The 15,428-nt window shown below is 49.9% G+C and overlaps 1 protein-coding gene across 1 annotated transcript in view; it reads left to right on the top strand.

The window, feature by feature from the left end:
* The window catches only part of TENM4 (teneurin transmembrane protein 4), a 380,776-nt gene extending 365,796 nt beyond the window's left edge, over positions 1-14,980 (top strand). The window contains exons 27-30 of the mRNA XM_077767572.1: positions 3,191-3,487; positions 4,920-6,534; positions 8,096-8,151; positions 14,190-14,980. Coding sequence (XP_077623698.1) covers positions 3,191-3,487; positions 4,920-6,534; positions 8,096-8,151; positions 14,190-14,948 — 2,727 coding nt within the window. The 3' untranslated portion in view covers positions 14,949-14,980. The remainder of the gene's footprint in view (positions 1-3,190; positions 3,488-4,919; positions 6,535-8,095; positions 8,152-14,189) is intronic.
* Positions 14,981-15,428: the final 448 nt, after the last annotated feature.

Genomic DNA, 15,428 nt, shown 5'->3' with positions numbered 1-15,428 from the left:
ATGCCGACCCATCCGAAGAACTGGATTCCGCTCCTGAAACTGGCCCTGGGGGAGAAAGTGTGCCCGGGCCCTCTGCTAAAGGAGGGAAGTAAAATAGGCAAACCCCACTGAATACGAATTTTCGACCATCTTTTCTGTTGTGGCAACTCCACTGGCTCTGGTGTTGGAGCTGAGTTGGGTTTCCAGCTTCTGTAATACTGGGACTGAATTTCGGCGCATCCGTGATGCCATTTCATTCACCCAGAGCCTCCGCCCCATCCTCCAAAACAATGGAAAGGACAAAATCAATTTTACAAGTTGCCACAAGAATTGGAAATAATATATAAAGTGCCCCATCCAGAGCCTCGCACGCAGAACGTGGTCAGTAATCACCTCTCCTGCTCTCGTTCCTGCTATTCCTCCTACGACTGTATTAATATCTACCAGAATTCAGCTTAGCTCTTTGGAAGCTAAGCCGCAGTCCCCTTACTAAATGAGCAAAACGACCCCCCACCCCAGCTGTCCCTGCCGCCGGTGGGTCGGCATCTGTGGTCTGGCATTTCGGGGTGCTTTTCAGTATGTGGATTCCCCGAACCAGCCCCTTCCCTGCCTCACTTCCCATGTTTGTTACTCCTGGCCCACCCATTGCCCCGCTTCTTTCCCTCCAGCTTTAGAAAGGAAGGTGACCGGGAGAGTGAAAGGGAAGAAACTAGCCCTGGCTCTGAGCACAGCTCCGTGCACACCCTGGTGCTCTATAGGCTCTTGCCGGGCTGAAGGGATGCAGAGACCTGAGCAAGATGCTCCTGAGTGCTAAAAGCTATGGCAGCGTCTTCCTGCCACACAGCCAGGGCTGTCTTGATGTAGCCAATAGCACACAACCCAGAAAACCAGCCTTCCTGTGCCTCCTCAGCCGCCTAGAACTCTAGCAGCAATCCAGTGTGGGAAAGAGCCTTCCACTAGTTCCCTGAGGAAGGCCTTAGGTGTCTTTGTTCTCTGTGGCCCGCCACCATCTGCAGCCTCACCAGACCCCCTGTCTGAGTTCTCCCGGAGCCCCCACACCTGCGGCAGTGTGCTAAATGGAAAGTTTGACCTTGGTTTGATTCCTGCCCGGGCCTGGTGTGTAGCCCCGAGCAACACCTCTGAGTCTCAGGCTCCTCTGCAAAAACAAGATAATATATTCTAAGTACCTAGCCCAGTGCTGGTAGACCCCAGGTGCTCAATAAATGGCAGCGATTAGTGCTATTAGGATTTCCTCTCTGTGGTATGAACTGGACCAAAAGTTTCCCAGGCTTTAATTGGTCCCTCTCCCCACCTGAGATTAATGGTGCTCCAGTCCGGTGGCCACATCTCTGTGTCCTCCCAAAATAAATGGCCACCCACAGCGGCGGCATGTGGAATTAGAATGTTATCCGGGTGCGCCTCCCCATAATGGAGCTCATTTTTTGTACAACTGGGAACTTTTTTAATAAAGAAAGATGTAAAATAATCTCATTGCTGCCAGTGCCAAGCACAGGAAGCATTAGGCAGTTCCCCAGTGAGCTGCTTAATTCAATTTTATTAATTTTGCCACAGAGGTATAGCTCGCCTTTCCCAGGGGTCCTCCAGAGGTTGCGGGGGGCAGCTGGCTGGGTGGCAGCTCCTTAGGAGAGTCGCAGGGGACCCTGCAAACGATGCCTTAAAATGGCTCCCATCATTGTTGGTGGTGCAGACCCTGAATCTTCTTTGCGCTCCAGGCAAAGAACACAGCTCCAGTCTCCAGCACCTCCGATTTTTCACAGGAATTGTCTGCCACACTGCTTTTGCTCTGCAATTGTATTTGATTACCCCTGGGAAGGCAACCTTATTATAACCAGGCCATTCACAGCTAAAGTTGTCCCAGCATCATCATTATAAATCCTTATTTTCAAGGTTTGAGAATTTGTTTGGAGAAAAAGGGAGACACACGTGTCTCTACGTTCTCTGAGAACAAGATCATTTGCCGCCATTTAATGGAAATACCTGCATTCATTAATTCAGTATCTTCTGTATGCCCAGAACTCCATGTGGTAATTTACTTAGGCTTCTTCAGACCTCACAGTAGCCCTGTTGGTTCACAGAGGAAGAAATCGAGACTCAGAGAGGGAATGGCATTTGCCCAAGATCACACAGAAAAGTTGGTCATGGAATTGACTCTGGAATCCTGGCCTTCATTCCTAGACCTGAGCCCTTTTTACTACCCGGGGTCCCTAGAGGGCTTTTCATTACCTCAGTCCACATGTGACAGGTTTTGTATCACGTGACCTACATTGTCTACTTTCCTCTTGTGTTTTCCTTACTACTTGTCACACTTAACCAGTGACCAATGGAAGAGTCAGAAAATGTGCCCAAATGCCCCGTAAGGCCATGTGCCAACTAGAAGGGACACAGCATTTTAGCTTCCGAGTACCTGGTAGTGTTTCAGAGGCAATTGATGCCTAAGGGGTGGATCCAAATACAGAAGTAGGCCTCCAAGTATATTCTTTTTTTTTTTTTTTAATATTTTTATTTATTTCTAGGAGAGAGAGAGAGACAGCATGAGCAGGGGAGGGTCAGAGAGAGAGGGAGATACAGACTCCGAAATAGGCTCTAAGCTCCGAGCTGGCAGTCAGCACAGAGCCCGACGCAGGGCTCGAACCCACGAACCACGAGATCATGACCTAAGCGAAAGTCGAATGCTTAACCGACTAAGCCACCCAGGCGCCCCCCAAGTATATTCTTTATTAAACTGTGAGAAACCCTAACTTACCTCTACCCTTTCAGGAGCCCTGCATTCCTGGCTCTGGAAGGAAATTGAATTGTGTGCTGACCCGGGCTGCTAGTATAGCTCACCTTTCCCAGGGGTCCTAGCAAAGGGATCTAGGCCTACTTGGCCTCTCCCTTTCTATGAGAGAGTCAAGAAGGAGCTGCTTTTTTGTCCTCATTAGTAGTATGATGTTAGGATATCACACAGATCGTCTTCAGGACCAGCTGGTATTTGCTCAGTACCTGCACTGTCTGTATTCTCACAACAGCCCTATGTAATTGGCATTCTCATTATACAGATGAAGAAGCTTCATAGAACTGGCAGGTGGCAGAGCCAGGACCCAAACCCTGTCTGTTGACACCCATGACCTGTGCTGCCTCCTCTACTCAGGACCTTCTCACACCGAAGTTTTCAACGTCCAGATTAACTCTGTCTTTCCTCCTACTCCAGGTTCACAACCGGAACCTCCTGTCCCTGGACTTTGACCGCGTGACCCGCACAGAGAAGATCTATGATGACCACCGCAAGTTCACCCTCCGGATCCTGTACGACCAGGCAGGGCGGCCCAGCCTCTGGTCACCCAGCAGCAGGCTGAATGGTGTCAATGTGACATACTCCCTGGGGGGCCATATCGCCGGCGTCCAGAGAGGCATCATGTCCGAGAGGATGGAATACGACCAGGCGGGTCGCATCACATCCAGGATCTTCGCTGATGGGAAGACATGGAGCTACACATACTTAGAGAAGGCAGGTGTCCGTCTCCCCCGTCACTGGCCTTGCCATTTAGAAGGCCACTGTGTCATGGCTCAACCCATGGCCAGGCCCAGCCTGCTGCCCTCAGTGGGATAGATTGGACCCACATGGTCTCCTAAAGAAAATGTTCAGAAAAATCTGTAGTAGAGTGCTGGGGAGCCCCAGAGGCATCTGGGTGGATCGTGCTGATGGCATGGGAGGGGGTCCTGGGGCAGGAGAATGTGAAAGCCCCACATGAGAGACTGGAGCTGGGGTCAGGCCCAACACTGACTGGTCCTACAGAGCAGGACCGAGGGTCTGGACCCAGGCAGGGGTCTGCTCCCAGGTCTGGGGCACACAGTGTGACCTCATCACAGAGAATAGGGCAGAAGCCTAGGGATCAGTACTTAGGCAGGAGGTGATTAATCCTGAGCTGACAATGGTAGGCATGACCTTCATAAATCCCTTCTGCTTCAGGTCAGGATTTATTTCATCCCAGGAGCTTGGAATCAGAAAAGCCCTGAAAGTAAAAGTTGGTCCCCAGTTGGAGAAAATGGTAGCTTTGCTGCCTAGATGCCTCTAGGTCTGTTATCTGCTGACTTATTCCTGGAAACAAGCCTGCATTTCATGCTCTGGTTCTGGTACCCACATCTTTACTTTGTTTCTTGCTTGGGGTCACCTGTCCAGGGCCCAGGCTGTGCTTGCCCTGTGCTCAGTCTTCCCCACCCTATGCTGGGCGAGCATCTCCAGGCGCAGTGTTCTGTTCCTGGACACCTTGGGGGTTGTTCAACATAGTGGAGAACCCAACCCAAGGGGGAAAGAACTTTCCTGAGGCCGCACAATAAGCCCATTGTTAGGAATCAGGTTTCCCTGTGGCCATCATAGCCCGCCCCAGCTCAGGGTGGGCGCATGACCTGTTCCTGCATAGAGCTTTAAATGCTCTCCTCAGATGCAGTCTGGATCCTGTGGGGCCACAGGGAGCCAAGAGAAGTTGTTCCGCAGGCAATAGACACTGTCAGGCTGTTTTAGGAAAGTCATTCCTGCTTGAGTAGGAACATGGATTTGAGAAGGAATCTAAAGCGAGGAAGCCAGGAGAGACCCTGTTGCAAATACTTCTAGCCAGCGCTCCCAACCTTTCTCACATAATCATCACCCACCAAAGTCATCATTTTTGTACCACACAAAGGGACAAACAGACAAGGCTGCTCACCATAGGAAGACAGATGGCCTGGATGCCAGGGCCAAGGGCTAAGAGAAATCCTTATCTTAGCCCATCTGTACCCCATGGCAGTATCCTATGGCACATTGCTTAGAAGGCTGTGGTTGGGGGCTAACTTAGGAGAACCACCAGTTTCCTGGCTTCCCATTCCTCTCCTTAAGTCTTCAGGGCACAGACTTCCCCTGCATGCACTCCCCTGCTCTTACCTCTTTGTTCCGTTCCCTCCAGTCCATGGTGCTGCTCCTCCACAGCCAGAGACAGTACATCTTTGAGTTCGACAAGAACGACCGCCTCTCTTCCGTGACAATGCCCAACGTGGCCCGGCAGACACTAGAGACCATTCGCTCAGTGGGCTACTACAGGAACATCTACCAGCCCCCTGAGGGCAATGCCTCAGTCATCCAGGACTTCACTGAGGACGGGCATCTCCTCCACACCTTCTACCTGGGCACCGGCCGCAGGGTCATTTACAAGTATGGCAAGCTGTCAAAACTAGCCGAGATGCTGTATGACACCACTAGGGTGAGCTTCACCTATGACGAGACGGCAGGCATGCTGAAGACCATCAACCTACAGAATGAGGGCTTCACCTGCACCATCCGCTACCGTCAAATTGGGCCTCTGATCGACCGCCAGATCTTCCGCTTCACCGAGGAAGGCATGGTCAATGCTCGTTTTGACTACAACTATGACAACAGTTTCCGGGTGACGAGCATGCAGGCCGTGATCAATGAGACCCCGCTGCCCATTGATCTCTATCGCTATGACGATGTGTCAGGTAAGACAGAGCAGTTTGGGAAGTTTGGTGTCATCTACTATGACATTAACCAGATCATCACTACGGCAGTCATGACCCACACCAAACACTTTGATGCGTATGGCCGGATGAAGGAAGTGCAATATGAGATTTTCCGCTCACTCATGTACTGGATGACCGTCCAGTATGATAACATGGGGCGAGTCGTGAAGAAGGAGCTGAAGGTGGGGCCCTATGCCAATACCACTCGCTACTCCTATGAGTACGATGCTGATGGCCAGCTACAGACGGTCTCCATCAATGACAAGCCGCTCTGGCGCTACAGCTATGACCTCAATGGGAACCTGCACTTACTGAGCCCTGGGAACAGTGCACGGCTTACCCCGCTAAGGTACGACCTCCGTGACCGCATCACTAGGCTGGGTGATGTGCAGTACAAGATGGATGAGGATGGCTTCCTGAGGCAGCGGGGCGGGGACGTCTTTGAGTACAACTCAGCTGGCCTGCTCATCAAGGCCTACAACCGAGCAGGTGGCTGGAGCGTCAGGTACCGCTACGACGGCCTGGGGCGGCGGGTGTCCAGCAAGAGTAGCCACAGCCACCACCTGCAGTTCTTCTATGCAGACCTGACCAACCCAACCAAGGTCACCCACCTTTATAACCACTCCAGCTCCGAGATCACATCCCTCTACTATGATCTGCAAGGGCACCTCTTTGCCATGGAGCTGAGCAGCGGTGATGAATTCTACATAGCTTGTGACAACATTGGGACCCCTCTTGCCGTCTTCAGTGGAACAGGTTTGATGATCAAGCAGATTCTGTACACAGCCTACGGAGAGATTTACATGGACACCAACCCCAACTTCCAGATCATCATCGGCTACCATGGTGGCCTCTATGATCCACTCACCAAGCTCATCCACATGGGCCGGCGGGATTACGATGTTCTGGCCGGTCGCTGGACGAGCCCAGACCATGAGTTGTGGAAGCACCTTACTAGCAGCAACATCATGCCTTTCAATCTCTACATGTTTAAAAACAACAACCCCATCAGCAACTCTCAGGACATCAAGTGCTTCATGACAGGTGAGGATTGGGGCTCATTCAGAGGACAAGACCCATGGTTGCTCTGGTCATCTGACCAGTTAGTCTTCCTTGAGAAGCTGATAGTTGGGTCACGGGAAACACGGGCTTTCCCTTAGCACAGCATTTGCCAAGGTGTATTTTAAGAAACACTAGTTGAGAGAAGTGCCCTGGAAAAACTGGTACTGGCATCAAACTGATTTGACAGGGTAACTGCCATTCTTAAATTTTCATAATACATTGCAGCTTATGAAAGGCTCTGAGAAGTCCTCTTGTAAAGAGAACTGTTTAACACAGTTACCCACCATTTCTCAAACATCTGACCATGAAAGCCTTCTACCCACCATTTCTCAAACATTTGAGCATGAAACCCCTTTTTTTCACCATGAAATCCTAGTGTTTCACTGGATGCATCCTTGAGAATGCACTTTGGAAGTTTCTGACCCAGAGATCAGGCTGGCTATGTGTCCCCAATAAGGTGGGTGAAGGTAGAGCTAAAGAAAACAGAATCAGTTTTCTTATTCAGGATGATGTAATGGAAATTTCAGAATTTGGACACAACTGGTGAAGGATCCACCATTTCTAAGTTATGGACAGTCACAGAAATTACTTAACTTCCCTGAATTCCAGTTTCCTGACCTGCAAATTAAAGTTAGAGGGGGGTGCCTGGGTGGCTCACTCAGTCAGTTAAGTGTCGAATTCTTGATCTCAATTCAGGTCTTGATCTCAGGGTTCTGAGTTCAAGCCCTGCCCTCGTCTCCACTCTGGGCATGAAGCCTACGTAAGTAAGTAAGTAATTAAGTAAATAAATAAATAAATAAATAAACGTTAAAATACCTACTGACCCTGATAAGTTTGCATATTGTAAATCCTAAAGCAACCACTAGAAAAGAAAACAGAGGCATAGCTGATTAGTCAGTAGTGGGAATAAAATGTAGACTAAAAAAATAATCCAAAGAGGGTAGTAAGAGGGGAGAAAGGGAGACAGATGGACAAGTAGGAAAAAAAAAAAAAACCTATCATGGGTCCCAGGGTGAAATGAGATACATTCTATAGCCTGCCTAGCACAGTGCCTACCTCATGTAAGTTTCCCTCACCTCCACCCTGACTTAAAAAGTGGGCTTTGTTTCCCACTACTATGAAACCAACTGGAATATAAATGGTCACACGTGCCGGAAACGTCCAGCAGCCACAGTCCATCCAGCAAAGCAGCCACTCCCAAGCGAGCCACAGAAGACCTCAGGGGTCAGGGCAGCTGTGGGGATTCAGGTCTAGATAAAACCAGCGCTCTTTATAAAAGAGAGTTTGGCATGAGCAAACATTGGGCACGCCCCAACTTGCAAACCTTCTCTTTCTCCTGTGACACAACCCTGCACCCTGTTTTAAGGCAGTTTCATTTTCCTTCAACAAGTGCCTCCTGGGTGCAGCCACTGTTTTTAGCCCCCAGGGGGAAAGGTAATCTCTGCCTTCCAGGAATTTATACTGCAAGGGGGAGACAGAAAGCTGTGAGGGGCCCAGGATGAAGGTTTGCACTAATGGCTATTGACACAGGACGCACGGCCAGCTGTGCCCAGGGAGCAGCCCATCCTTGAGGCCCACTTCAGAGTGGACGTTCCTCAGGTAATAGGGAGACAGGCAACCCATGTGGAGGGGACTGCATTTACAGAAGTGCAGAGAGGGCAACAGGTACAGCTCACATGAGTGCCCCGTAGGGATGTGGCTTCCTGGCCCCCAAACCCAGTGACTGGGTCTGACCCCACCGCTGCTGACACCCACTGGAAGATTCTTTCAGGGAAGAACTCCAGGTGGTCATGTCAAGAGCAGGCATCCCACGTGTGAGGAAGAAGAGTGGGCGCGGGGGTGGGCGGGTGCAATGAAAGTAGACTCCAGGCCTGTGGTGAACGGGAATAGCCCAGCAAGGTCTCACTACACTCAGCTTGCTGGCAGCCCGAGAAAACTTAACAGATGTAGAGGACATTTCCAATAAGTCTGTCTGCATTAAGCACACCCCTGCCTCATCTTGCACTAAGTTTCTTTGAGGTATCTTGGCAGGTTACTATAGCTGGAAAAAAAAAAAAAAGAAAAACGGTGCAGAAAAACATTTTGCTACTACAAACCAAGATCCCACTGATTCTCACTAAACCTTTCAGCTTCCATGCCAGCTACGTCCAACTTCACTCACATCCAGCAACAACACCAATAAAAAGAGCATATACTCAGGGCACCTGGGTGGCTCAGTCAGTTGAGCATCCAACTACAGCTCAGGTCGTGATATTGCGGTTTGTGAGTTTGAGTCCTGCATCAGGCTCTGTACTGACAGCTCAGAGCCCGGAGTCTGCTTCAGAGTCTGTGTCTCCCTCTCTGTCTGCCTCTCCCCACCTCATACTCTGTCTCTGTCTGCATCTCAATGATAAATAAATGTTAAAAAAGTTTAAAAATAAAGAGCATTCACTCCAACTGGGTGGGCTTAGGTCACATGGCAACCCTTGAACCAAGCACTGTGGCTGGGAGGGAAAGCGTACTGACTGGCTTTGCCAAGGTCACATGTTCCATTGCTGAACGTTGAGGTGGAGTCAGCCTCCCTAAAACTCCACAGGGACCCCAAAAGGAAAGAGAAGGCAGAATGGGATGTTAGGAAGGCAACCAAAAAATGTCCACCGTGGCTACGTCCCAAACACTATTCCACTAATTCTTGTCTGAAGCCTGTGAGATGGGGTCACTGACCTCATTCTCCGAGGAGAAAAGTGAAGGTCAGAGCTGTAAAGTAAGTGACCCACTGAGAGGCGGCAGGGCTGGGGGTAGAACTCTGCTCTGACTCCAGAATCCTCATTCTTGGAATGAAATTCACTCTGTAATGTGCCCACATAAAAAAGGATTATTATTCATCACTGTCCCAGGTGGCCATACCAACACCTGGGGCAGATGGATAAAGAGGGCTTTTTATTTTATTTATTTTTTTAATTATAATTTATTGTCAAGTTGGTTTCCATATAACACCTACTGCTGATCCCAGCAAGTGCCCTCCTCCATGCCCATCACTCATTTTAAGAGGAGCTTTTTAATTTGAGGGAAATGTCCTGCTCTGATGTCATAAAAAGGAAGAATAAAATTCCCAACTCTTCATAGAAGTGCCGTAGGAAAAAAGAAGACAACGAATAAATCAATTTTCAGCATTTTCCCTAAAGGCATGATGAGAAAGGTTCCTACCTTCCATCACTTATAATTAAGGCCCAGCCCTCTTTACAGCCCCCTACTTTTCTGGGAATCTGCAGTATTCCTGATAGAAGTTTTTCTTTCCAACTACAAATTCAGATGCAAGTTCTCAGCCTTGGGCAAAATGGCTTTGTAGGGGATTTTCCCCCCGTTCTGTTTGTTTTAATTTCCTAAAAAACCATCTGCCGTGATGCATAGAATCAGAGATTCTCAAAAACTCAGTGAAGAAAGGGACTTTAGAGGATGCTAGCCCAAGTGCCTCATGCTCCAGATGAGGAAATGGAGGTCCAGGGATATGGGGCCCTAGGTTTGAAGAAGCACAGAAAACCTTCTATGAGCCAGAAACCGAGCTAGACACTTTAGACTGTAGGAAACCCAGTCATTCGTGTAACAAGCTTAGAACGGTAGCTCTTCTATGATGCCTGCGTAAAGTGGTCACACCATTAGTGTTCTTCTCCGTGGCCTGGTGAAAACCACTTCTACCAGCAGTTTGTAGACAGGGAAACTAAACCTCAGAGAGGGTAAGGAAACAGTCCAAGTTCACACAGTCCGCAAGTTGGGGAGCCTGAATTTGAACCTGGGTTTCATCTTGCCTCACCATGTTCTTTCCCTTCCACGACCTTTCTAGAGGTAGAACCTGGGTTTCTATATTGTCCTGCCTCCCATCTTCCACCCCAGTGCCTCCAGGTTTCACACCCAAGAGAGGGGCTCCGGGGCATCCAAAAAACAAAAACATACAGAAAACAAAGGCAAACTTGTGGTTCTTGAATGGTAAGACAGCGCAGGATGCAGCAGTGGCAGGGACATAGCTGTCAACCCCCAAAGGACATCCCCATCACTGGGATGGCCTCAGCGGGTGGTAGGGGAAGACCGTGCCACCAATGCCGGGGCCCTAAACAGGGCCTCCCTGATCAGAGACATGTCTCCTTTGGAGGAACTCAAAAGCAGGCCTTGATGCCCCTAGCCTGGGACTGCCAGCTTGAGGCTCACCTCCGAACCCCACCCTCCCCAGACTTTAGATTCTGAGTCTCTGCTCAACAAATACTTTAGCATCGTCCACTTCCCCTTCTCAAGGAAGGCCGAGCCACGCTGGGACACAGGCTGGCTGTCAGTCTCCTGTGGGCTCCCGGCCAACTGCTGTCTGCCATCCCAGGCTTTTCCTGCGCTAGCCACAGCTTCTCTCTCCGGTTCTCTCTCTGCCTGGCTGAACTGCTCCCTGCTTACCCGACCACTCCCTGCACTCCCCTCCCCTCTCCAGGCCTTGCCTTGCACAATGGTCTTTGCCTGAAATGCCCCCTTCATCTCTGCTGAAGCCTGACAAAATGTACACAGCTTCCAGTGTCTGCCTTAAAGGCCACCTTCTTCGTGAAGACTTGTCAGCCTGTCCAACTGAAAGACTCCTGCCCTCCTCTCATCTTTTCTCTGGTGCCAAAGTTTTGCATGCCTGTGTGTCATCTCCCCTTCGGGGTCCTGAGTGCTCAGAGTGAGCGTCAGTATAACACAGTCCTGGGCACCTGAAAGGCTCTCAACAACACTGGGCCGAGTGTTAGCACATTATCCATCCTCTTTCTTTACCTTAGTCTTGGCTTCCTGATTCTGTCCTCAGTGAGCCAAAGGCTCATGGAAAAGTCCTGCCTGCCCCTATACCTAACATTCTATAATTAGTAACCCCCCTAGGAATGTTATAAAAATCAATGAAACCAATGCCTATGAGGCTAGATCCTCAAGCCCACTATTTTTTTTTTAATATTTATTTATTTTGAGAGAGCACGCCTGTGAGTAGAGGAGGGGCAGAGAGAGAGAGAAACAGAGGATCCAAAGCGGGCTCTGAGAAGACAGCAGAGAACCTGATGCAAGGGCTCAAACTCATGAATGATGAGATCATGACCTGAGCCAAAGTCGGATGCTTAACCAACTGAGCCACCCAGGTGTCCCCTCAAGCCCAGTACTGCAGATTGGAAAATGAAGGTACAGGGAGGTTAAGTGACTTCCTTAGCGTCACTTCCCAGAGTAAATGAAAGGTAGGCTGGGAGGAGGGGGACCTCTGATGTTTGGTGGAGACCACCTCACCACTTAGGAGAGGAGGGAGGGCTTGTTTTTAAATGAATTTTCTTTTTGAAAATCATTCATTTAAATCTTTCCTTTGGGCGGGGTTGTTCTCTGCAAGTATTTCCTTCTAATGCTGGGTGTGGGTGTGCAGGGTGGGGCGGCTTCATCCGCCCATCCCTGTCCCCGGCTGTGGCTGTGAAGCCAAAGGCCCCAGGGGTTAAGTGATAGAAAGGGGAATCTGGAAACAGGTTCTACTGAAGTCACAGCTCTCTTANATAATACACGCACTAGGAGCTGGCTCTTCCGGGCCCCACAATGCACCCTATGAATGCAGGTGTGCATCAGGTGGAGACCAGGCCTAGGCATCCCAGTCCGGAGGGAAAGCAGGGTTATTAGCACACTGCTGACATCCAGAAACTTGCATGTCCGTGTGTCTCACTCCATGTGTCTTACTCCAGCCTGATTCCCTTTGCCCTCGGCTCAGCTGCCTCCATCCTCTAGACTCTGGAGAACATGATTCTGCACCCCTAGGCCCTGGTGGTAGCCTCTAGTCTCCTCTCTCAGAGCACTCATCATACCTGTGTCCTCACTGCACTGTGACCCCCAAGAAGGCAAATATATCCTGAGTCTTCTTTGGTACCCAGTATACTGCCCTTTTGTTGAATGAGCAAATGGTTGAAAGAAGTGGACAACCCTGTGGGAATTAGGCATTTTTCCTCATTTTACAGATGAGGAGACCAGAGCTCAGAGAGAAACTTGCTCAAGGTCACTCAGCAGGAAAGGCAATGAGAACCCGGGGGTCTGACCACAAACCCTGGCCCCTTTCTGCTGTTCTCTNGATGCCACAGCAGCCCTGCCCCCGCACCCCCCAACCCCCACCAGCTTCCCTTCTCCTGATGCAGAGCCCCGGTCTCTGACGGCCTGTTTGCCAACCTCGCCTGTCAATGAATTATTGATTTCTGCCCTTGGCAAGCATCGGAGATCTTTGTTGTTGAGCACTCCAGCTTTTGTGAAACTCTAGGAAATAATTGTTCACAGACAGGGTTCTATTAATTATAAAGAGGACTTAATTTCAGTGAGAAGCCGATGGGCCTGTTTCTAAAGCCATTTCCCTGAGTTGCTGGTTAGGCCCTGGAGCCTGCCCGAACCTGGCTTTACCAAGCTCCCATGCCCTGGGAGGGACTGGTAGGTGGTATGACACAGATACCGGGCCCAATCTGTCCCCCAAAGCAGCCAAGAGCAGCGGCATCTGAGGAGCCCCCGGGAAGCACTGTGGAGGCAGAGGCCCTCCTTGAAAATCATCCATAAAGATGACAGAGAACGATAAGGCAGGGTAAGGGGGGCTATAGAAATCACCACTTTTCATCTTACTAAGCCTTCTTGCCAAGAACACATTTCTTGCCATTCATTCCTCCATCTTACATCGTCCCCTTCCTTATCCTCCATGTTCCAACTCAAGCATGAGTCTGCACTTGAACCCCACCTTCTCCACCTCATTCCTCCACCGTCAGGCTGAGATGTTCTGAGCCTTGTTCACTGCTCCCTGATCTAGAGCCCTTGAAGCTGAGCCTCTACAATCAGACAGACCTGAGTTCTGTAAATATTAGGCTTAAATATTTACCAGTTGTACCAATGTGGGCTCATTACAACCTCTTAGAGACTTAGTTTTCTTGGATGTAAAATCAATAATAACAGTACCTACTATAGAAAGTTATTGTGGAAACCAAATGAGATACTGAATGTGACTTACTTAGCTCAAAGACCAAGATCTGGGGGCGCCTGGGTGGCTCAGTCAGTTAAGTGCCCGACTTCGGCTCAGGTCATGATCTCACAGTTCATGGGCTTGAGCCCCATGTGAGGCTCTGTGCTGACAGCTCAGAGCCTGGAGTCTGCTTCACATTCTGTATCTCCCTCTCTCTCTGACCCTCCCCTGCTCACACTCTCTCTTTCTCTCTCTCTCAGAAATAAATAAAAAACATTAAAAAAATTTTTTATAAAAAAAGACCAAGATCTGTTAGCTAGTTATTACTACTGCTTCTCTTAGACCATCAGTTATGACATTTGGTGATAGTTACCTGCTGTCACATCTCTTTCTGTCCTAAATGACAGGTTCCTCAAGAGCAGGAATGATGTCTGATTCTTTGGTGTCTCTCCAGTGCCCAGAAAAAGACCTGGCACAGAGTAGATGCTTGCTGAAGAGTTTCTTAATGGAAGGATGGGTGAATGCATAGATAAAGGACAGCAGAATGTTCTGGTGGTCAGCAGTAGAGCTAGATGCTACAGGTTAATAAATTTGTATGATTCGACTTAGTTATGGGGGCTGACTCTTCAGGCTCTTAGGGGAGAGGTTCCCCCCTTTGTCTCATTGCTTCCTTCTCTCTCTCCTCCCCCATCAGTCTATCCTCGGGGTACAGTGTGAGGTGCAGAAGCAGCTCAAGGCCTTTGTCACCCTAGAACGTTTTGACCAGCTCTACGGCTCCACAATCACCAGCTGCCAACAGGCCCCAGAGACAAAGAAGTTTGCATCCAGTGGCTCAGTCTTTGGCAAGGGGGTCAAGTTTGCCTTGAAGGATGGCCGAGTGACCACAGACATTATCAGTGTGGCCAATGAGGATGGGCGGAGGGTTGCCGCCATCTTGAACAATGCCCACTACCTGGAGAACCTGCACTTCACCATTGATGGGGTGGACACGCACTACTTTGTGAAACCAGGGCCCTCCGAAGGCGACCTGGCCATCCTGGGCCTCAGTGGGGGGCGGCGAACCCTGGAGAACGGGGTCAACGTCACCGTGTCCCAGATCAACACAATGATCAATGGCAGGACTAGACGCTACACAGACATCCAGCTCCAATACGGGCCACTGTGCTTGAGCACTCGCTACGGGACCACATTGGATGAGGAGAAGGCGCGGGTGCTGGAGCTGGCCCGGCAGAGAGCCGTGAGCCAGGCGTGGGCCCGCGAGCAGCAGCGACTCCGGGAAGGGGAGGAAGGCCTGCGGGCCTGGACAGAGGGGGAAAAGCAGCAGGCGCTGAACACAGGGCGGGTTCAAGGCTACGACGGCTTCTTCGTGATCTCCGTGGAGCAGTACCCAGAACTGTCAGACAGCGCCAACAACATCCACTTCATGAGACAGAGCGAGATGGGCCGGAGGTGACAGAGAGGACCACGGCCTGCACTTCTTGCCAAAGACAGNAAAAAAAAAAAAAAAAAAATCCTTTTTTTAACAAGTGCAGAAAACACACACACACACACACACACACACGATACTGGTTGCATTGTAACTCATGCAACATCCTTTTTTTTAAGAAAAGAAAAACACAGATTTGGCCTTCACACATTTTTTGCAAAGAACAGAAGGTATTTTTTTCTGTAGTGTGATCACAATGAAAACTTTATTGTCCTTTGTTCCCTTTCTCCCTGAGGAGCTGTCCTTGTTGTTGGGGTACATTTCTCCTCACTGAGACACCTCTCCTGAGGTGTGTCCTTGTCTGTCCCTAGGTACCCGGTGTGATGTGAGACACAACTGTCTGTGCTGACTTGTCTCATGTGCAACCCTTTCTTCCATGGGGGTCGGGCAGGAGTGAGGGGTGCAGAGAGTAACGGGCTAGTACCGAACTTCCAAGGGGGCCTGAAA

Source organism: Crocuta crocuta, unplaced genomic scaffold (genome assembly GCF_008692635.1).
Source record: "Crocuta crocuta isolate KB4526 unplaced genomic scaffold, BGI_CrCroc_1.0 scaffold561, whole genome shotgun sequence".
Classification (NCBI taxonomy): Eukaryota; Metazoa; Chordata; class Mammalia; order Carnivora; family Hyaenidae; genus Crocuta; species Crocuta crocuta.
Note: the sequence above shows the minus strand (reverse complement) of the source record. Positions and strands in the feature narration are given on the sequence as shown.